The following is a 21489-nucleotide window of genomic DNA, read 5'->3' on the forward strand; positions in this document are numbered from 1 at the left end:
TTTTTGTAACCCTTTTATATCTTCTTTTATACAATTCGTATGATGACATTTTTCTAACAACTTAATAAAGACTAAAATCGTCTTAATAAATCTTGTCAAATTATTATTATTATTATTGTTATTATTATTATTATCGTATTACAATAAGCAGTTGTCGTTTAAAAGACTTTTTCTAGTTTAAATAAACAGAATAAATATCGAGTACTATAATACACGATGATATTATATTATATACACACAATATATAATTAAAGTTTTATTTATTATAGTTAATTTATCACAGTTATCTCTGTTATATTATAGACGTTACAAATGAAAAGTAATTAATCATTTAAAATATAATAACTTAGATTTACGAGTAATCAAATTTATAAGAGACATGTAATCAATAATCACGCCACGTCTGGAGAGTAAGATAGCGCTTAAATATTGCTAAGATCAGCGTGAATTATTTATTACCTCTATATTATTATATCATTCATTTTTTTATTAAAGCAACTTTTCAAGATTGTCATGAATTAAAGTAAAGACTTTTAATCGTAAGTCTCGTACGATTTGAGTAGATTAATGCTTTAAATGTTCTACCTAATTGATTTAAATTATCGATATGTGTGTTGAACAATTTTTAATTTAGCGACGTTGACGAAATTATAACGAAAAAGATCTCGGTAGATGAAAAAGATTCTAAAGTTGAAAAATTGATGGAAGACAATCATTCCTTTACGAATATAATTTATTTAATTGTTTTCTATAAACAAATAAATAAAATCATCCTTTTTCCCATGGCTTTTTTGCTTCGGCCGACAACTTTCTCTGAACGAATTGTTCCGTTTCATTCGGCTTTTCTACTTTAACTTCTGTGAGATTAATGTTTCCGCGTTGAGAACCACTAATAGAACCACTAGTAGTGGCTTGATACTGTAAAAATGGATTTACGCTGGGTTTCTCTATTTTAACGTCCAACGAAGTTTTATAAGAATCTATGGATATCCTTGGTTTCTTATTCGTAGTACAACGAATCGTCGATTTCTTACCGTCCTCTGAATTGTCTTTAATATTCGACAATACGTCTTTGGACAATGCCAATTGGTCGTTTAAAATTTCTTTAGAACCGACAGAATCGTTACGGAAAATAAATTTCTCTCCCATCCCTTCGGAATTGTTAATATTTTCTACGCTCGTTTCATTGCTCTTTGACTTTGCTCGTTTCGAACTATCGTTATTATAGTCCACTTCGCATTCGGACGTTGCCCGTAAATTGTTTAACACAATATTGGTGTTTATAGCGTCGTTTTGAACGTTTCTAAATGGAAAATTGTCACCGGTAGAATTGTTATCGGGTGTCTCTGGTGTTGCAAAAGAGGGAATAAAAGGATTGGAAGTTGTTTTTACGGAGGTCGACTCGTTGCCGTTCGATCGAAGAACTTCATCTTTCGTTGGCGATACTATCGTAACGGTCTTCTGAACCGCAGAAGCACTCGGTTTAATCGAAGAAACAATAGAAGTTATTGGTTTACCATTGTCATCTATCGCTAATGGACTTAGACCAGTAGATTTCTCAGATTTGTCTGCTTGCACGTCGCTCAAACTGAAAGCTCGTACCCGACGACGAACGCTCATTCTACCAATCTGTCGTTGCAACATCCCAGCCTTCCAACGCGGTAGAGCTTTAGTGGCTTGAGTTTGTTGATTCGAGCTGGGTGGTTGTTGTATTTGGGCCATTGGTCGTAAAGAGTAACGACGAACATTTGAGATCTTTGCGATAGGCGAGGAAACACCCGGAGTTCCTTCCATTTGTACCAGGGGCTTTTTCGCAGATTCGTAGATAAAAGCATCCGTCAGAGAGGAAAATTGCGATCTCTGGTCATCGTGTATTCGTGAATTCTATAATCATTTTTTGTTTTTTTGAGTTAACGTCCAACATAATTAAAGTGTCTAATTATAAAATCAATAGGTCTACTCACCAAGTAGGATGCTGTATATTCCGGAGGCGTATTAGTCGGAGTAGCAACGGGTCTCAAAGAAAATCTTCTCGATTTAATAGGACTCATCGCACTTCCGCGTCTTTCATACGACGGCGTAGATGCTGGCGAGTATTCGCTAGGTCTCAAAGAGTATCTTCTATTGGCTTGCAACGATGACGCGGTCATCGTGCTTTGATTGCTCTGACTATGACTCTGACTGTCCGCGGATTGCGAGAATAAGGTGAAGAGACTCGGAAGTTTAGGCGGGGTCAACGAGGCGGTACCCATTTTCCTTTGAGGTTTGCGAATATTCGAGTAATCGCTGGGTACAGTGCTAATTTTAGCGTGAAGAACGGTAAGGGCTCGTAGAAAATCGGCCAAAGATGTCTCCTCCAAAATATTATTACTCTCCATTAAACTAGGTAAGTTGGCGCCCGTGTGAGTGTAATATGGATGTCTCGACGTTGTCGTAGATTCATTGACGTCGTCCAAATTGGAAGAATACAAATCGGAATGCGCCGTAATCGATGAATAATTTTGTCCTGCTTGAAAATCGATATCGGGAAGAGTACTCTTTTGAATGGACTGTTCGGTGTCCGGTATCTTCTTGTTTGAGGATTGTCGCCTCCACGGAGAGAAGAGATTCTTTGGTACGGACTTGGGTAACGAGATCGAAGGGAATTTATAGGATTTACCGTCCTTGATACCGGAAAGACCAGTCCTACGAGTTTTGATCAGTTCTTGAATTTTCCTCGTGGCAGTCGGCCCGGACCAAGTCCATTCTCCGTTTTGTTGGTGAACGTTGGAATCATTTTTGCTCATATCCAATCTCACTTCGCTAGCCGCTCTCGATCGCGGCTTAATGCCAGAAATCCTATCCGGACCGATTCTCCAGCTCGACTCGTTCCAAGTGTTCTGCTTATTAAGAATATCTTTCTCGTTGAATCCTTCGATTCCCGTCTTTCTCGCGTCTTCTTTGTTTTTATATTCCTGATCCCAATCGGAAGTATCGTTGGCATCATCGGGCGGTGGAATATAGCCCAGGATGTTTACCAGTCTTGCTAACAATTCCGCCGGTTGTACCATCGCGTGAGCAGCGAACGTAGCCGTTTTGTCGATTCGTTGGAGATCGGTTTCCGACACCACTCGCGTTAATGGTTCCTGAATGACATACGATTCGTAAGTAACGATCTAAAATAATACGTATATCGTATATCTCGTACATACCAAGGGTACTACTTCGCTATTGGCGCGACGTCGAGGATGCAAAGGTGCCGGGGCTTCGAATCCGCCATATATTAACTTCCTGAGATCCGGGAAACTGTTGCTTCGTGAAAATTTGGTTGGCGGTGTTTCGTAGTTATATTCGTCGACGTAAACCCTCTGAAATAAAACGGTAAACGGTAAACGGTAAATGGTAATTTACCATTCGTAATATTAATGAGACGTACTTTGACTTTGGAAAGCTGCAATTCGTTAAAAACTCTTCGGAAGTAGTTGATCTCTTTGTTAAACTCATTCCATATTTTGCTTTGCGTGTGTTTCAGATTCATTGCCAATTTGTGCTCGATTCTGATGATCTTCTTGCTGCGCATACCTTGGGCGATATAAGTCATGATCATGACGATGTAGCCTAATCCAAAGGAGATCCATATAATGAGGAAGGTTTTGTACATTACGAAAAAGAATCCGCTACCCTTCGTGTTGTCTTGTCCTGTGAACACGACAGCGCGTCAGCAAATACGCGGATATTGTTCCTTTTTCCCTATCACTGTACAGGTATTCGACGATTCTTCGACAATTACTTACCGATAAGACATTCTTTTTTCTCTCTATTGGATGCACGTATCAACAGAGAAATATGATTTTAGCGATTAGCGTTAAAGAGTGCTAGAAAATATGCGCTTCGAACAGCATTATCGGCATAGAAAAGTTTATTGCGAAATGCATAAGTTACGAATCGACTATCGGACATAAAATCTCGTAGAATTGAAAGCATCAAGTAACATCAATTGACCCGTACGAGGCTGCCGCGTTATTTGCCGCTTTGTTCCTTTTTCATCGCGTTCTCTCTTTACAATTATGCGTGCAAATTGTCGCGGAGAGATAATCAGTTTAATGGTATTCTAGATTGCATATTGATCGAACCGATAATGCTGTTAATTAATTCTATGGTTTTGTTTGTTCGATATTAGACATTTTAGGATTTAGTCGCTAAGCAAATGATGCTTATTTCAATGAAAAATGATTTTCTCCTGACCTGCCACGTAATCTCCAAAGCCAATCGTCGTCAAAGTTACGAAAGCGTAGTAAACAGCTTCGTCGTAAGTCCAACCCTCGTAATGGGAGAATAGAAAAGCCGGGAAGAAGATGAACATGACGAATCCGGGAATGAGGTACATGAAGATTTGCGCCGCGAGACCAGCTTTTCTCGTTTCGAGCGGGGTTAATTTCTTCGCGTAGTCGTTGTTCTGGTGTTGCTTGTAGGATTTGTATTTGCGGTGAGCCCTTACGAAGACATGACCAAAAAACTCCCCCAACTGAGACAATAAAATTCCGTTCATAGGTATACCGACCAATCCGTAGAATATCATCAATATGCGACTCAGCATATTGGTCGGTGCTAAATTCCCGTAACCTGAATACGATCGACGATAATAGGATAAGGAATTGTCGTTATTTTTGAGAGAGAGAGAGAGCTGTCCGCGCTACGACTCACCTATGGTGCTGACGACGGTATAAGCAAAGTAGAAACTGTTGTAAAAGTCCCATTTCAATGGGTCATTTTCGCCGTCCGTGTAATTGTGAACCGATTTACCGCAATACTCCGTCAATCGTGCGAAGATCTCGTGCTGGTTGTGCGTACGACTGGGAATGTAATGTTTGCGAAGCAAAGCTGGAAACAAATGAAAAATTATCAAAGCTTTATTCCATTAATTTGCAAATAAAAGCAATTTTCGATAACGCTAATCGTGTTTTCTCTCGATCGACGGTAGTTACGATTACGTAAACGAATGAAAGTCTTCTTGATCCTTTGATCAATCGTAAATCCTCTTCACGCTAGATAATGTTTTCTTTTTTTTTCGTTTATCTATCGAGAAAAAGAAAAAAGTTGCAGGAAACATTTGAAATTATCCACGATAAAGCGATATGTTAAAGCGATACACGGCGATTATATGAATTTTTTCGAAGAAGTAAGCTTTACGAGTAATTTATCGCAATTTCTTCATCGATGCTTTTTTACGATGTCATTTCGACGTCGAGCACCCATACGTATTTCGAATAGGAATCTTCTGGTCATACAACATAGATAGCATAAACGATCTCTGTACGAATATCCACGAATAACTCCCGGAATTAGTCCTCTCAATTTGTCCTCTCATTATTCGCATTCCTCTCGATTCATTCGCGCAGGGTAGCACGACTAGCGCTTTAAATGAGACTATCTTTGAGATAATTGTCAACCATTATCTTATCAGCCGATATTTGCTAGTTACTCGGCCGTTTGCCTCAATTAAATCGAACTTTTTCTTCGTGCAATATAGGATGTGCAATCTTGCATCGTATTGTATTCGCATATATTCGCATTTGTTCGTTCATTCATTCGTTTCTCTCTCTCTTTCCCCCTATTTATTTTCTTTCTATCGAATCGCAATATTTTAGGGATTACACCGATAGGAACTGTCGCCAAACGAGAAATACGCGAAGAAATAATCGTTATACGTCACCCTCGTTATTCGTCCAAGAAAAAGAAGGGATTTTTTTTTTAAACGATGGACAAACGATCGACGCGAAATGAACATTTTATTCGAATTATCTGATGCGACCGCGATCGAACGCGTGCTAGTCGCGTTCCCGATAATCGACCGGTATTCTTATTTTTTTTGGATTATTTTAAAGCGATAACAAATATTACAACATTTCGTAGGATAAATTTGCAAAGTTTTTCTTTATCATTGATTTGAGAAATATCGATAAACAAATCTTGAAAAATGTTTTATTGACTTGGATTGGATAAGTTACAGGTATCTAATACTTCTAGTCGAGCAAATTAATTTACCGAGTAAAAAATAAAATGAGATTTGATAGTATTCTGGCGCTATAAAAGGATTAGAGAACAATGTTAAAGTGGAAGAAGTTCATTTGAATAAATTAGAAATTCGGTACGCGTAATACGAAATACAGGTTATCCGAGAGGTAAATTGGGATTTCGCTTATATGACAAATACCGACGCTAACGCTGAAACGTTATGTAGCGTCCCCGCTCTAATGCAACTCTGTTTTTCTCTATTTAACAATAGTTTCGGGGCACGGCATGAATACGAAAACGGTAATGATATCACGGATCATCTTTGAGCCCGTAAAACGCCGTAAAACGTCGCGACCATTGTGTAATCCGTAATCCGTCAGCTTCTTATGCTACTTTCATTAAAATTCCTATGATGTAATACCTTAAGGTATCAGTTCTGTTATTGTCTAACAATTGTTCTAGAAGAAAAGCAACATTACGACGAATATTTGAACCGTATTTTTTCTCTTTTTCCGAGTCATATTAAAAAACAATAAACAATTGTAACAGATTCGTTATTCGACGTAATTGAAATGTGTATAAGGAAATATCGATGTGCCTATCCCGATTTGAAAATGAATAATTTTTAGTATCCTTTACGTCTTATGCAAAATTCTCGTAGGCGAAGTCGCGACGTGCACAATTCAGTCAAACGACCGTGTCATTATTTAATTAACGAATAAGCCCGAGTCCGGTAGAAACTGGAACATAATGATATGTAACGCAGCTTACAATTAATATGTTGTCATTTATGCCTATGGCTTGTACTTTCTTTGCGAACATATCAGAGTATTGCAGATTATTATTATTATTATTAAGTGTACGTAGGCGCGCGTAGCCGAAACTAGCAACGGTATTATGACACATGGGAGCGTTTTAGCGCATAATCAAACGGAAGCGGTCGTCGTTGCGGTGCGTTCTCTTTATTGCTCGATTTGGGATAGAAATATTCGAAGAAATTTTCAAACCATGCGGTAAGTATGTACTCGTTAGCTTCGTAAATTAATGTACATCGACGAGACGATAGATACGCAATTATAAATAATCGATAATTCTCGCAAATTTACGTTTAAAGGTAATATCGTAATACGCGAAAGCTGTTCGGTATCGCTTATCTCTTATCGAAAAAGTTATTGGAAAACTTATCCCGTAGACGTAAGTCGTTTTTCTTAATCTTACTTCTACGTAAATATCTGTATATTTGTGTTATGTATTTACGTTAATATTTTAACATCGTACGCGGAAAATTTTAACTCCACATTCGTATTATTTATTTATTCGTTTATTTCTTTTTTTTCTTTTTTGACAAAGTAAACGAATTCGAATGAGAACTATTCGTTTTGTAATATTACTATTTGGACATTCGTTTCCAAGAATACTCGATAAGTTTCCATTTCTCTCTTTCTTTCTCCTTTTTTTCTTTATCGTAGATGAATCTTTTACGATGATAAGACCGAACGACCGAGCGCAAATTATATTTTTGTACGACTCGGTTAAAAAACGCGTAGCAACGAATAAAGAAACGTTATTACCCTCTTACGGAGAGGAAATTTAACGAGTGGACGTGGCCTAAACGCGTTGTCTCTGCAAAATAATTACCCTTGCGAAAGAAACCGAGAATATCCATGTTCGTATGTTTCGCGTACGCGCATGCCGAACACGACCGCGTCGCGTACTATTTCAAAATTCATTTCGTTTGACATCTTTTGTAACGCGACGACCGTAAACGATCAAAATCGGATCTAAAGGATATGCAGTTGTCCCTATTTCTCTCTTACCGTTAATCTCGATGCGTTCTTGTCTGGCAAGTTCGATGTGTTCGATCTCCAGTTTGCTCTCGATGTGATAGAAGATAGAAGCGCCCAAAAGGAGATAAGCTAGGAACAACATGAGAAGTACGATCCATTGCTTCTTCGACATTCTCCGAAAAAGAAAAGGGAATTGGTCGATTCGTAGTTGTCGGTCGCGAGGAACTAGACACTCGGTAATTCTCGAGGTTCAAACTCGTTTTCTAGGACAATAACGATGATCTAGGGTCAGCGTAGCCATTTTCTTCCTTTCTCTCTCTCTCCGACGCGCGTCTATTATATGGAGCTTTGTCTTTGTTTGTCCGGTGTGAACCTCTTGACTCTGCGTCCGCAGAGCCAACTGAAGACCTCTCACGTGGTTTGCTTCTCTTTGACGGACCTCACCAGACGACGACGGTCCGATTATCGACGTTGATCGCAAAGCGGCGCAAGCTGGACGTTATCGTTCTAATCCTATCTTCTTTGACCCTATCCTATTTGCGATTATTTACCTTTTCCCGCCTTTTCTTTCTCGGCTTCTCCCGAAAACGCCATCTTCCAAAGTCCAATATCCTCTGGCTCGGATCCTGCCGACAACGATAAAGAAAATTTGTAATCGTTTAAATCGCTGCTCGACTATCCCACGAGGACGAATCATGTCTAAGCTAATTCCGAATTTCGATTATTTCGCGATCCGAAGTAACTTTTATTTCGAAGCTCGTGCTCCAAATGTCTGTCGCGTTTGTTCTTCGACAAAAACCTAATGATGCTCGATCGCGTTGCTGTTACGAATTCGTTATGTTACAGATAAATAGATAGATGGATAGATAGATGGATAGATAGATGGATAGATAGATGGATAGATAGATAGATAGATTGGTAGGTAGGTAGGTAGATAGGCAGATAGAGAGAAAGAGAACAACTCGTTATACGTGTAACGTTACTATTACACGCATGCATGCATACATAAAACTATCGTGTTCATTGGTCGTTCGGAAAATCGGTGCATTTAGTTTAAATGCAATAGCAAAATTTATATTTTTGTATGTATTTAATTATGTACTAGTTTGCACTTTAAAGGTATATATATATATACTTACTGGTTTTTTAGCCAGGAGGAGATCAGAGAATAATCGGAGGCAATATACGTGCGAGTACTGGTTGACAATAGGTTGCGCTCGTTAATGGAGAACAGAGAGCTTTATCCGGCGACAAAAGGGCGTCGTTTTGAAAGGAGCCAATTACGCTGGCAGCCTTTTCAGTCCCGGAAAATCTCGCTCTTCTCTTTCTCGAGACTTCGATGATAATGGACGAGTCAAAATGGACAAATTTGTGTTCGTTTCGGTTTAAAACGCGTTCACCTCGAAACGTGACCGGTTTCTACCGTCGCTCGGAAGCTTCATAAAAGTCACAAATGTTCCCTTAGAACGATGCGTTCTTTCTTTTCTATTTTTTTTCTTTTTTTTTTTTTCAGTCATCATTTATGTAAACGAAGGAATAGTAAAATAAGAAAAATTGATCGATTTCTCTTTGAACGACTGGATGATTTGCGGCGCAAACAAGAGGAGCCCCGTCCTCGTAATGTTTCATAATTCATAATAAATTCTATATCGAACGATCGTGAAAACAATGAGACGGTATTCGATATAATTTTATGCGTCATCGTTCTTGGTCAAAAACAAAAAGAGAACAAAGATGCAATAGAAAATCGTTATCGGGTAGAATCTTTTTAGATCATCTAGTTTCGATACGTTCGGCATTTGGTTCCCAATTGCGAGATTATCAACGCTTTGCTCTATCATCTTTATTACGATGATAAAAAATGAAGAAGGACGATCGAGGTATCGAAGATTAGGTTGGAAATGTCGTCCTTGCGAGTAGAAACGATAGGATGCTACATATGTTTGAGATCTCCGCGAAGAGTTACGTTCGCGATGACGATTTATGAGGCGAACTCCGTAAGTATCCTTGTTTGCTCCATCTTACTTATCGATCTCTGTTTGCCAAAGGTAGCAATGTGGGCATTGCTGGTTTATGCCGACACACGACGTAATTCGCGTTTCCCTACTGTATATACATAGTGATATATGGTGTACAAAAGAAGACATTGGATACTTCGTTCCCCCCCTTCGCGCATGAAGAAAGAGAACGCGCGAGTCTTGTGTTAAAAAAGGAAAAAGAAAAAAAAAGAAAACTAAATTACATTCTGGATCACGTGGAAGATCGTAAATTATAAAATAAATATACGACGGCTTTTTGCTTCTTCGCTAAATGTTCCGTGCATCGTCGATAATATTACTCTTTTTCTCTCTTTTTTTTTTCAATTATCAATAGCGGATATTACAAAATGTAAATGCTATAAAAAGATCAAAATGAGGTAACGAAAATGCCATGATTACCGATCGCGTTATGTATTTATACTCGAAACGAATGAAATAGTTCATTGAATTATCCAAAACGGGACGACGAGAAGGATAAGAACTACAAATAAATGGACGAATGAAATATGCGAAGAAAGGTATGGTATTGTATATGTCAATTAGAATCAAGTGTCGACTGTATTTATGGAAAAGCGATAATGATAGCCGCAAATACGTCTCGATCGTTGATTAGCATATTCGATTAGGACGTCTCGTATATTTTTTGAACGATTAAGAATGAAAGATCTACTCGACTAGAAGGTGAAATCTACTTTCTCGGTAATAAAATATCACAATATAAGTATCGATTAATTAAAAAACTTTCATATTATTATATTTTCTCTTTTAAATATGGTCTTTATTTATAATAAAATATTAGTATGAAGCTAGTATCAATGCGCAATCTCGATTCGAATTCTGACACAATGCATTGACTATTTGAAGTATCATTAAAACACGTTTAAATTTACTATTGAAATGAATAGAAGTGCTTTTTTTTTACAGTTTACATTTCTAAATGAAAAATTAATGAAGAATATAACTTATCGTTATATTTACTTAAAGGGAGGAAGAACGAGATGATAACGATGAAAATATTGAAATATCCATCTAATTCTTTCTTTCGATTCATTTACTACTAATACATTGAACCTATTATAGCTTATCTTCTCCCTATCGATCAATTCCATCGAATAGATATTAACATCATCGATAGATTCACTTTTAAAGATTGAATTTAATTTATTATCCGTAATCATGAGGAATCTCTGACACGTTATCCAACATATTTTCATGTAATGTATCGTTTCTCACGTTAGAGATTGATCTCTCTCACTTTCATCGGTTATTAATATATAGAAATGTTTGCATTTCGTGTAATATGGTAATCGGTAAGAATCTTAAAAAAACATTTTGGAAAGTCATTCGCGAATTTATCGTTACGAGATATATTTATTTGAATTTTGTTGATATGCTTCGGCATAAAGAGAAATACAAACAAATCGTAAAAAGAGATCGCAATCGGAAGAAAAATGAGGTTTAATTTAACGTATCAAAGGCGTTCTCATTATCGGATCGCAAAGACGATGATTATCGTCTTTTTATAATCATAAAGCAAAGAATTACTCGGAAGATTCGTAAGGATTCGAATAGTAGTTTCTCCTCCATAGTTGGGAGCAGAACTTTATTCTACTCGGGTGGTCGAAGACAAAGTCCCATTAAAGTATCCCGGATTTATCGGATTATCTCTCCGTACACATAGCACTCCATCGAGATCGGCCGATGATAATGCGCGTAAATTGAAAAAAGTATTTTCTTATCGCAAGAATAAAGAGCGAGAGAGATAGGGGGAAGAGACATTTTACAGATATTTCATAACGCAATGGAGCTGCTACGCGATTTACACGCTTTTGCATCGCGTTATATTTATTTACGCAAATAATGCCAATAATATATGTTTATTTTGTTTCAATAACAACGTCCCGAGTGTTAGATTCGCTCAAATTTCGACAATTATCAAATTTGTGTGCCGTCGCGACTCGACGACGGTTGGATGACCATAAAATAAACCGTATATCATCGTGAGATTTAATTTTTCTTTCTTCTCTTTTTTTACGTAACGCAAAGGGAAGGGTTTGAAATGGATTCATTGATTCGAACGATTTGTACAATTGGCTTAGCGTTCGTGGTTCGACTTAGCGTGCTACGTCGGATCGAAAGATCATATATAATAATTTGATTTACACACCACAGACGTACACGTAAATAAATCATACAAGGATCAAATCGATGAATTTTCTTCTTATTGTCTTGAAATTCATACCTCATAAACACAGTAGAGAAAGTCTCACATTCTTGACAACGAAGATCGATCGGTCATAGGGTACATTTCTATATACGATATGTACCCACATGCACGTATCTCGGAGAACGTATCCGAAGTATTCATGAATTGTCCATTTTGGTGATTAAACGCGTGACAAAGAGAGATCGAATTCGTACGTTAGTACCGACCAACGCATTCGAGTACTTGGCCGAACGAAGACTATTCGTTGATCGAGTCGTGAACCATTGAAAAAGCTCTCGAACGGTGGGAGGATGAGAAATCGTAACATTGACCATCGCGACTATTAACATCTTCCTATTCCAAATTTCATAAAATGTATCTTTCAAGACGATATCGCTAACGATTCAATCTCGACGACTGTTTTATAATTATGATTACCGCTATAATAATTTTCTAAGAATTTATTGCCAACAAACAATATCCGATTGATTTCGTTACATTATTCCATTTCGTATATAAAATATCACTATCAAATCACTTGGCTGATTATTATCGTATGTATATCTTGATTAATTTCTATTTTATACCCGTATCAACAAAATTTCATTAAACGTCGAGTTATTTATAATTTACTTTGCGTGGATTCGCTTTCTTCCAGTAACTATATCCTATCAGCTTATCAAATTTTGTTCTTTCACGCGAAGCCGTTAGATTTTATTTTAATCAAATATTTTTTTGTATGAAAAAATAAATATAAACGACTTGTAATGTTATAAATCGAAATGACGTAATCGACATTCCCTAAACTGTGAGGAATCCGATTAGTGTACAAGTGTTATTCTAGACAACTACGAACATCGAAGCACACATTCTTGCGATACGTTAAACGCGTTATTTAGTTAGTAAAGTGGTGATAATAATTGTAGATGTTCTCTTTTTCTCTTCTTATAACTGACGCTCGTATTTATATCTTCTCTCTGTATCTCAACGGTAACAATTTCCACGCTTAAGAACAAAATTTTACAACTTCCAGACATTTATCGATAATATATCGATTTGTCGATCGTATTATCGCGTTCAAACTTCTATTAGTTTATATCACAAATGCTACCGCGATCTGATAATTATATAAGTAGAGCAAAGTCATTTTTTTACATTGGAAAAATGGAAAAACAATTGTTATTACAGTGTAAAATTACTGAACGATTTATTAAAAAATAATGTAATTACAAAGATTTTTTTCTGCTTTTCCGTTTTCAACACCTGCACACGTAACATTTTAAATAAATTTTAATTTCTTTCTAGAGAATAATTTCGTAAATCTCTTTTTTATCACACACAGTATGCTAGACTTAAGTATTCATAATTGAATAATAGAAATTGCACAAAATATTTTCATGCGGTCAGGTAATTTTCAAAATATATTTTTTAAGTAATAGATATATTTCATTTGTATTATTATATTATTTTTTCAACGAAATAAAAAAACATTATAATTTTTATTTAAATTTACAGTTACGTTTTTCCTTTGTTTTTTTTTTTTTTACGTAGCGTTTCGAACTCGAAAGTTCATTGTCGTTTCAACGCAAAAACGCCATTCCTTTTAGTTTTGCGCAAGTTCTATCCACGATATATCTACACGACCGATTTCGTTTGTTTTAGCAGCCATTAGATAGATTAATTTACAGTTATATAGCATAAATAAATCTATTTTTATCTAAATTATAAATATTCATTAATAATGCAATCAATATGTAATCCAAATCTAATTGTAAGTCTTATTTATCGAAAGATGAACGAAATAAATTTCAATACATAATCAATTCATTTCATCGTTTACCGCGCTACGACTGCTTATCTAACAAGGAACATACATATTATGATAATTATTTTACTATATGATATATAATATGCAATGTTTTTTTACTTTCATTTCTTATCTTTTCTCGTTAATACTACGAATGTGCATTGAGTGTGCCCTTTTCATTTAAATGATAATGATAAGGAAAACAATGATCGAACGAAGTGTCATTTACATACCTACAGTCCTATACATATATATATACTATGTATAATAATGCTGTTTTTGTGTATAACTATTTAACTTCACAATTGATGGTACCTTTTCCTTAAGCTAATAAATATGATTAATTACCTGACTTTTGTCATTTGCTCATTGTTAAGACTTTATACACTTAAATGGCTTTATTTCTCTGTAACAATTTATCAACTAAACTCTAAATACTCTTATTAAACCTTTTATGCAATATCTGCAACTTTCCATAGTCTTTTATATGGTTTACGATGTATCATGGTAAATATGATATTTCATAAGAAGGTTCCACTGTATCGGTATAGAGTTTATACTAAGTCAAGATTCCCTGATGATAATGCACTAATTCCAACCGAACTCTATGTCTTCGATCTTAATGTTTAATCCTTCATAGGTTGTGTCTATTGGAGGATCAACAAAACTATCATCCAATCCAATTTGCTGCACAAAAAGTACCACTATAACTATGCACTTGTATTCTCATCATTAAACAAAACAAAAAAATATCAAAAACAAAAAAAGAAACAACTGATATTTCAACTTTCATAGATTAGATAAAATAAAATGTTATTATCAAAAAAAACTTTCATTCCTTAAAATACAAACCTGTAAAGCAGCTATGTGAGATGGATCGCTAACTAATAAAATTTGTGGTTCAGAATCTGCTATATTTTCAGAAACTTTAGAAACTTGAAGCTGCGTTTCCTTTTCGATTGTTAATTTCTAAAAGAAAATAAATATAATACAATATATTAAATCTTCGAATGCTACATGTACGTTATAATAATATATTGCTTACATTTTCTATTATTGTACTATGCTTTTCTTTATTTTTGCTTTGAGTAGATCCGTCTAAAGTATCTTGTAAAAAAATATCAGTACTGTCATCGCTATCGACTAATGGATGCGTTGTTCTTTTGTGCATTACAAGTGTACTACTTTGTCTGTATCTCTTAAAACAAATATTACACTCAAATGGCTTTTCTTGCGTATGAACCTATGTAAAGAATGAACAAGATTTATACATTTTTCATATTTTACTTAATGATATTGTTAAATTCATACTAACAAGATGGTGTTTATAAAGACTAGAATATTCTGTAAATCTTCTTCCACAATTCTCTATGTTACATACGTATGGCTTCTCCCCAGAATGTATACGTATGTGGTTCTTATAGTTTGTCGCACTAGCAAAGGCTTTACCGCATTTCGGCTGCATACATTTATATGGACGTTCGCCGGTATGCGTTCTTACATGTACCTGAATTATTTCAACATTTATCAGTTAATATATTTTGGAAAATACTCCCTCCTTATTTTGTACTTTTTTACCTTTCTAATATTACTTGTTGTGAACGATCGACCACATCCTTCGTATGGACACACAAAAGGACGTTCACCTGTATGCGTTCTAACATGTTTTAATAAATCTCCCGATGTTTTAAAACTTTTGTTGCACGCATCATTAGGACATTTATATGGCTTTTCTCCAGTATGCGTCCGTAAATGAGCTTTCAAACTATAACCAGTGGAAAAACTTTTTCTACATTCTGTATCCGAGCATATATATGGTCGCTGACCGGTATGAGAGCGTTCGTGCACCTAAAATAAATATTTATATAAGTATCTTCTCGAGTATATTCTATAATTTCTTATAATTGTGAAATAAAGAATATACCACCTTGAGATGATGAGGCGTACTATACACTTTTGTACATCCCTCTCTAGGACAAGGGTGACGTATTTTTTGTTCAGATAATTTGTTCATTAAAATTTTAGGCTCTTTCTTTTTTAATTTCCCGTCTTCTATCTCCCATAAGTCATCGCCAACATTTAAATGACTAGCAACCACATACGCCGTTCCATTAATAAATTCTACTTGTGGATATGTATTTTCTACGGATGCAATATCTATGGATGTATTTTGATCCAAAAATGCTGGATCTACCTCCAATTGAAGAGTTTTACCATCCGCAAACTCTGATAGATCTCTAAGGAAAATAGTTTCTCCATTTTCCAGTTCCAAGGCTGCATCCCCATTGAGCGGAGATTCTGCAGTTACAATGCACATATAATGTAATTACATGTATACAATGAATTATTCATAACGCTATTTATATAAATGTATCTAATTAAACATAAGACAAACCATCGTCGCTAAAGTTGTTTGTCAAGTATGCTTGGGTTCCATCGGGTAATGTAATTGCTGTCAGCGTCGTACCAAGCAGCTGTTCATCCAATATAAGTTCTTGTACTTGAACGTTATTCAGATTCCCCTCATCGATCATTACCGATAAACATTCCAAAACGTCAGCCGGATTATTCTAAATAAAAGACACGATATGATTTTACAACAACGAAGACTTCGTGTATTATCAAGAAATAAGAACACAACAGTTGTATTTACCGATAATTCGTGCAAAACTGTGCCGGTTTCATCCTGATTGGTAATAGCACTCGTGACAAAACCCGTTGATTCTTCATCCTGTGTTGACATAATTTCTTACCGGCGTATAGCTAGAAAATATAACGTTATCGTTTTGACAATCGAACAACAAAGAAATCTCCATCGACTAGAAGTTAAATCGTCGAAAGGAACGTATAGTTTAGAGGGAATACCTCCTAGCGAATGAAAGGCAACGCAACGCAATAAAAAGAAATGTGTTATTTATTATTTTTACCGCGTAAACCGGTTCGTCGTTATTTTATACATTTCTCTTCGGATGTTTAATGTATTATCAAAGAACGATCATGGTAGAAAGTTTAATTTAGATTGTCTATTATTTATCCCGAATTCATGTCGTAGGAATGCAGATACACAATGGAATTTGTCGATAATAAATAAACCTTAAAACACGAGTTAAATCAATGCAACACTCTCTTGCGCCATTTTCCCGTATGAGTATGTCAACAACGGGATCGGTAAAAACCGTGCTAGGTGACATTTCTTTTTGGAAAAAAATATCTTTCCTTCTCTATCGCTCCTCACTTAATCGATATGCCACCAAAATTTCTACGCGATAAACTGAATTTTCTACACCTGACGATTGGGCACCAAAGAATCTTGGGAAATATTACCCATAAACTCAGGACACCCGCGAAATATTCTTCCTAACCAAAGCGAGTGATCCGGGAAAGCAACCGTGCTGCCATCTAATGGCAAATTATTTTCAAGGATTCTCTCCAAGAAAAAAATCTACACGAACAAACAAATCTATGAAAAATATTTAACTGCAATTTTTATTCTCCTACCCTACGTTTTTCTACTGTTCCAATTCTTTTATTTTTCTCCACCTCTCCCTACTTATATAATATTATCATTTTTATTGAGCATTTATTTTTATTAAAGTACTTCACTTACCAATTAGTACAAAATACAATTACAAATACATTCGACGATATAATTATTTAGCTAATCGTATAATACGTTCACTCGTAAATTCATTATTTTATAATTATAATCCATGCTCGTTGTGTCATTTTTTGCCTAGGGCACTAATACACCTTGTTACACTTCTGACTGCAAGTCGATGCACCGCCGCGTGCGCGCGCGAAATCATAATTCGTTACGCAAATTCTTCAAAGCAATAATTTAACAATGAGTTTAAACAAATATTCAATATTTATAAATATGTAATATTATAGATATCCGATACGTATGATATTAATTTGATCCGATATGGTCGTAGTTCAAAATATAAAATTAAAACTCTTAGCAACATATTATATTGCAATTAGTATTGTATTACAAATATTAGGCTGTCTGAAAGTTCCGGATCAAACGGAAGTTATAGTTGTGAAAGTAGACCGATCCCATACGATACCCAAGTATCCTGAATGAGAAATTTCATTGAACCTCAAGGACATCATCTCTTGGGATGAGATCATCGTGCGTTATTTTACTTCGAATCAAACTTGAGCATAATATACAACTGTGCATGCGTGTTTTCAAAAATGAAACAAAAGTAATTTAAATTATTTCTAATTCGAACGATGTTGCGCAAATATTTCTTACTCGGCGCACTATGAATTTAATGAAATCCTTTAATAATTTAAAAAACAATTTTTTATCAAAACAGTATATGAATTATGCACTATCCTACCACGCGTCGTTATTTTCTTAGATGAGTAATAAACAAAATTGTTCAATGAATATTTAATTACGATGACTTTGTACTGAATAACCATAATCGGTAATCTTTAATTCGACTTCATATTATACCGAGCCATTAGCAGCCATTACCCATCAGGGACGTTTTATTTTCAAGGATCAGAAAGTGTGAGAGAATCGAAATGAAAGTTATATACATAAGTATACACATATATACCTTAGCCTCTTGAAAATATTCTTCTCGAACGTTTTCAAACCAGGTGGCGTATTTGTATATTCTAGAAGAGGGATGTTGGGGAGCATATGCATCGTCGTCGACATTCACCCAAGACGTTCAAACTGGATCAGTTCTTTGAAATAACCGCGCTACGTTGCACCAATTTCGTCCTCTTGCAATAATTTGCTTCGATTCGGTTTTACCTTGCGACTTTTTTTTACAGTGTCATAGTCGAAACGGATAATTATGGTGCTTTAACATAGAAATATTATCGTGTATGCGAAAGATATTAAAAAAAAAAAAAAACGCATTAATAATACATACAAATTATAGTTGGATACATATTTGAAATATACATATATCGAAGCGCGGTAAAAGTACCGCCATATTTCAAATTACTCATGGTAAGTATTGTATCAAGGATTTTGTACAATTTTAGGGTCCTTCGAGTATATATCCTTCTATTATTTTTATAAGAAACACTCTTGAAATTTATTCGAACGCAATCTCTCTATACATACGCATTCTTGTAAACTTTACGTATCGATATATATACGTATGCACCTTCAAAGTTTTCCGTATTATTTCTTCTAATTATTTTTCTGACTTTGGAAAGTAATTTAGCAGGAAAAATCTCGTTCTTTTTTTTTAAAATATAAAATATAATGTAGGGTTGGCGGAAAGGAAATATCTTCAAATCTTTCGTATTCGCTACTTGGATAGGAAATAGTGAAAGTATTAATGATATGTTATGTTACTTTGTTTATGTTTCTAATGCAAATCTATCGAGAATACATATCGTAATTAAAATCGTAACGAAATCGTAACTAAAGTAAAACTGATATCTCGTATCAAATACGCTAAAATTAAATGAAGTATAAAAAGTAAATAATTATAAAGGAAAATGGTAAATGAACGGCGTAAGAGTTCGATATGCACCATCGAACATAATCGCGTTAAACTTGTTATCCTATCATGAACTATCGAAAAAAGGTGCGCTTATGTAGATTAATACTTTTACATAGAAATAAATGATCCTACGTACGATTACGTACTCGTACGTAATGCGCATTGTGTAACATACGCAATGAAAAGAATAATAATGTTCGCCATTGCTCTAGGAAACAAAACTACGAGTATTTGGAAATATTTATTCGAATGGAAAAAGGAACGGCGAATGAAGCAAAGTTACCTACCATCAACCGTCTCTATACACTTTCATTACAAGATATAAATTACGAAATACAATGTATATACATATAATATATTCATTTGAGCAATTTATTTAATCGAATGAGTTGTCGTACACGTTTCCATTTTATAATTAGTCGATTATATATTTTTCTAAAATATGCGACACCTCGCGCGTATTTTTGTTCGTCTACACTTGCATTTCCAAATGCAAAGAAAAGGTGTCTTCCTGCGCAAAAAGTTGAGAATCCCTGTTCTTTAAGATACCAGAGTGCACTGAGGCGCGTGACGAAATTATGACCGTTTGCGCACCCGCGCGCAATCTCTATGTTACTTCGAAAGGTGTAACTACGTGTATGCAATCGAACATATAGAGAGAAGGGTAATATTGAACAATCTATCTATGCGTACTCAGCATCCGTAAAACAATCTACACGCTTGAGTGCGTGCATGGAATTACTGTTACATACAAAATATAAAACCCATGCCGATAGCACGAGAAATTGTTTTTTTCGATCCTCCACGCACGCGCGCAGAGTTTAATTAATTCGAGTAATATTTGTCTCTTCGATATTTGTTATATATTTATCATATAATATTGAAGATAATATTGCGTTATATTAAGTTACAGACAAAAGCGTTAGTCCTCTTATCGGTAATAGCAACTATCGAAGCTTTACCAATTGCGAATGTTCACGTGAAATTCGTTTCTCGACCTCACGTATACGAACATGGTATTACGACAGACGGTTAGTATAAATATAATACATATGTGTATAATAGAACTGATTTCACTAAACTAATTGAAACACTATTACAACGAAGTCAAATCGTTCCTTCTTGCGTAATAGGTGATCGTACGATCTATCAAAAATCTTTTGTCTCGATTGGACGAAGAAGCATTTCCTCTAATCCACGAAGACAATTTGGTACGTCATACACTTCTGTTAAAACATTTTTTAAAAATATACTACCTAATACATTTGAATTATCTTCATTTTTAGGAGAACGTATAAATATTGATCCCAATTTACAACAAAGTTTTCCCGAAATTGGAAAATATGCGACAGTAATAAAGCCGGAGAATGCCGAGTCGTTATGGCCAGTTGGAGTATTTCTTCCCCCCATAGACGGGAATGATTTTAGCCATAATCCTCAAGAATCTAGACATATAACGCCGGATTACAGTAACGGTTTAGGTAAGAAAAACTTTTCAATAATATTAAGAATATTTTTACTTTGAAAAAACTAATCCCTTTTTTGACTAATTTAGAATATCACGATCCTTTGCTTCTAATTGGTACGGAAGCAATGATGGCAGTGAAATACATTTATGGCCGCGGCGAATTATTTTACGGCGATTATCCACACGTACGCGCTATATTGCGAAATCAAGAAGAGAGAAGACTAAATGGCCTGCACGGTCATATTTTAAACAGTCTCAGACCTAGTTCGCCTTTTTACAAAATGCACCACCAGGGCTAAAAACTTGTGCATTAGAATTTGGCTGAAAAGTGAATAGCCATATTTATACGAATTTTTGCAGCAATAGAAAACAAATCGTTCAAAGTTAATATTTCATTTTCAAACATCACGACAGAATCATGAGACACATTAAATTATTTCATACGATCAAATATTTTCTTATCTTAAACTAAACTAACGATAAAATGATATTAATCTATAATAAAATCTAGATGAACACATAGTCTCATATACTTACAATTAAATAAATTATAAATGTTTTAGAAATCAGTGATATGTTGTTATTAAATAGACCAACGAATAGTATACGTATATATATATATGTCGATTTCTCGCGTCTTTAATAAGTAGTTAATATTATTTTGTTCGCATTATAGGAGAAAACAACGTTTATCGTTCTTACTTG

General features: G+C 35.2%; 3 protein-coding genes across 11 annotated transcripts; 1 reads left to right on the plus strand and 2 right to left on the minus strand.

Moving 5' to 3' along the window:
* Window positions 1-663: 663 nt before the first annotated feature.
* On the minus strand, window positions 664-13482 carry LOC122517142 (open rectifier potassium channel protein 1). 4 transcript variants are annotated; one of them, XM_043635538.1, is made up of 10 exons: window positions 12063-13482; window positions 8921-9217; window positions 7812-8407; window positions 4684-4860; window positions 4225-4504; window positions 3774-3796; window positions 3416-3678; window positions 3192-3347; window positions 1965-3125; window positions 664-1884 (listed from the first exon to the last, which is right to left on the minus strand). In XM_043635538.1, the coding sequence occupies exons 3-10, from the start codon at window positions 7951-7953 to the stop codon at window positions 769-771; spliced, it is 3318 nt and encodes a 1105-aa protein (XP_043491473.1). In that variant the 5' UTR covers window positions 7954-8407; window positions 8921-9217; window positions 12063-13482; the 3' UTR covers window positions 664-768. The 4 variants fall into 4 exon arrangements, with proteins under 4 accessions (XP_043491473.1, XP_043491472.1, XP_043491470.1 ...); XM_043635537.1 differs by lacking the exons at window positions 3774-3796; window positions 8921-9217 and having other exon boundaries at window positions 4225-4602; XM_043635535.1 differs by lacking the exons at window positions 3774-3796; window positions 12063-13482 and having other exon boundaries at window positions 4225-4602.
* A 90-nt stretch (window positions 13483-13572) lies between these two features.
* On the minus strand, window positions 13573-17228 carry LOC122517152 (zinc finger protein 143-like). Of its 5 annotated transcripts, none has more exons than XM_043635558.1 (9): window positions 17158-17228; window positions 16487-16596; window positions 16229-16403; window positions 15761-16131; window positions 15412-15681; window positions 15149-15340; window positions 14879-15076; window positions 14686-14802; window positions 13573-14520 (listed from the first exon to the last, which is right to left on the minus strand). In XM_043635558.1, exons 2-9 carry the CDS (start codon window positions 16574-16576, stop codon window positions 14422-14424), a joined length of 1512 nt encoding a protein of 503 aa, XP_043491493.1. In that variant the 5' UTR covers window positions 16577-16596; window positions 17158-17228; the 3' UTR covers window positions 13573-14421. The 5 variants fall into 5 exon arrangements, with proteins under 5 accessions (XP_043491493.1, XP_043491497.1, XP_043491492.1 ...); XM_043635562.1 differs by lacking the exon at window positions 17158-17228 and adding an exon at window positions 16927-17151; XM_043635557.1 differs by lacking the exon at window positions 17158-17228 and adding an exon at window positions 16761-17151.
* A 1225-nt stretch (window positions 17229-18453) lies between these two features.
* On the plus strand, window positions 18454-21353 carry LOC122517227. Of its 2 annotated transcripts, XM_043635667.1 has the most exons (5): window positions 18458-18811; window positions 20224-20347; window positions 20450-20527; window positions 20603-20797; window positions 20872-21353. In XM_043635667.1, exons 1-5 carry the CDS (start codon window positions 18809-18811, stop codon window positions 21081-21083), a joined length of 612 nt encoding a protein of 203 aa, XP_043491602.1. In that variant the 5' UTR covers window positions 18458-18808; the 3' UTR covers window positions 21084-21353. The 2 variants fall into 2 exon arrangements, with proteins under 2 accessions (XP_043491601.1, XP_043491602.1); XM_043635666.1 differs by having other exon boundaries at window positions 18454-18811; window positions 20450-20797.
* Window positions 21354-21489: the final 136 nt, after the last annotated feature.

Source organism: Polistes fuscatus, unplaced genomic scaffold (genome assembly GCF_010416935.1).
Source record: "Polistes fuscatus isolate 324 unplaced genomic scaffold, CU_Pfus_HIC Scaffold2, whole genome shotgun sequence".
Taxonomy (NCBI): Eukaryota; Metazoa; Arthropoda; class Insecta; order Hymenoptera; family Vespidae; genus Polistes; species Polistes fuscatus.

Bases quoted from the DNA above. Each gene is read 5' to 3' on its own strand.
- LOC122517152 (XM_043635558.1), bottom strand. From the start codon at position 16,576: ATGTCAACACAGGATGAAGAATCAACGGGTTTTGTCACGAGTGCTATT. The intron at 16,132-16,228 runs GTTTGTCTTATG...TTGTAACTGCAG, and splicing joins AAACAACTTTAGCGACGATG to AATCTCCGCTCAATGGGGAT. The intron at 15,077-15,148 runs GTTAGTATGAAT...TTCTTTACATAG, and splicing joins GTCTTTATAAACACCATCTT to GTTCATACGCAAGAAAAGCC.
- LOC122517142 (XM_043635537.1), bottom strand. From the start codon at position 7,953: ATGTCGAAGAAGCAATGGATCGTACTTCTCATGTTGTTCCTAGCTTAT. The intron at 4,603-4,683 runs GTGAGTCGTAGC...GATCGTATTCAG, and splicing joins TACCGTCGTCAGCACCATAG to GTTACGGGAATTTAGCACCG. The intron at 3,679-4,224 runs GTCAGGAGAAAA...TCGTGTTCACAG, and splicing joins CTTTGGAGATTACGTGGCAG to GACAAGACAACACGAAGGGT.
- LOC122517227 (XM_043635666.1), top strand. The intron at 20,348-20,449 runs GTTAGTATAAAT...CTTGCGTAATAG, and splicing joins ACATGGTATTACGACAGACG to GTGATCGTACGATCTATCAA. The intron at 20,798-20,871 runs GTAAGAAAAACT...TGACTAATTTAG, and splicing joins GGATTACAGTAACGGTTTAG to AATATCACGATCCTTTGCTT.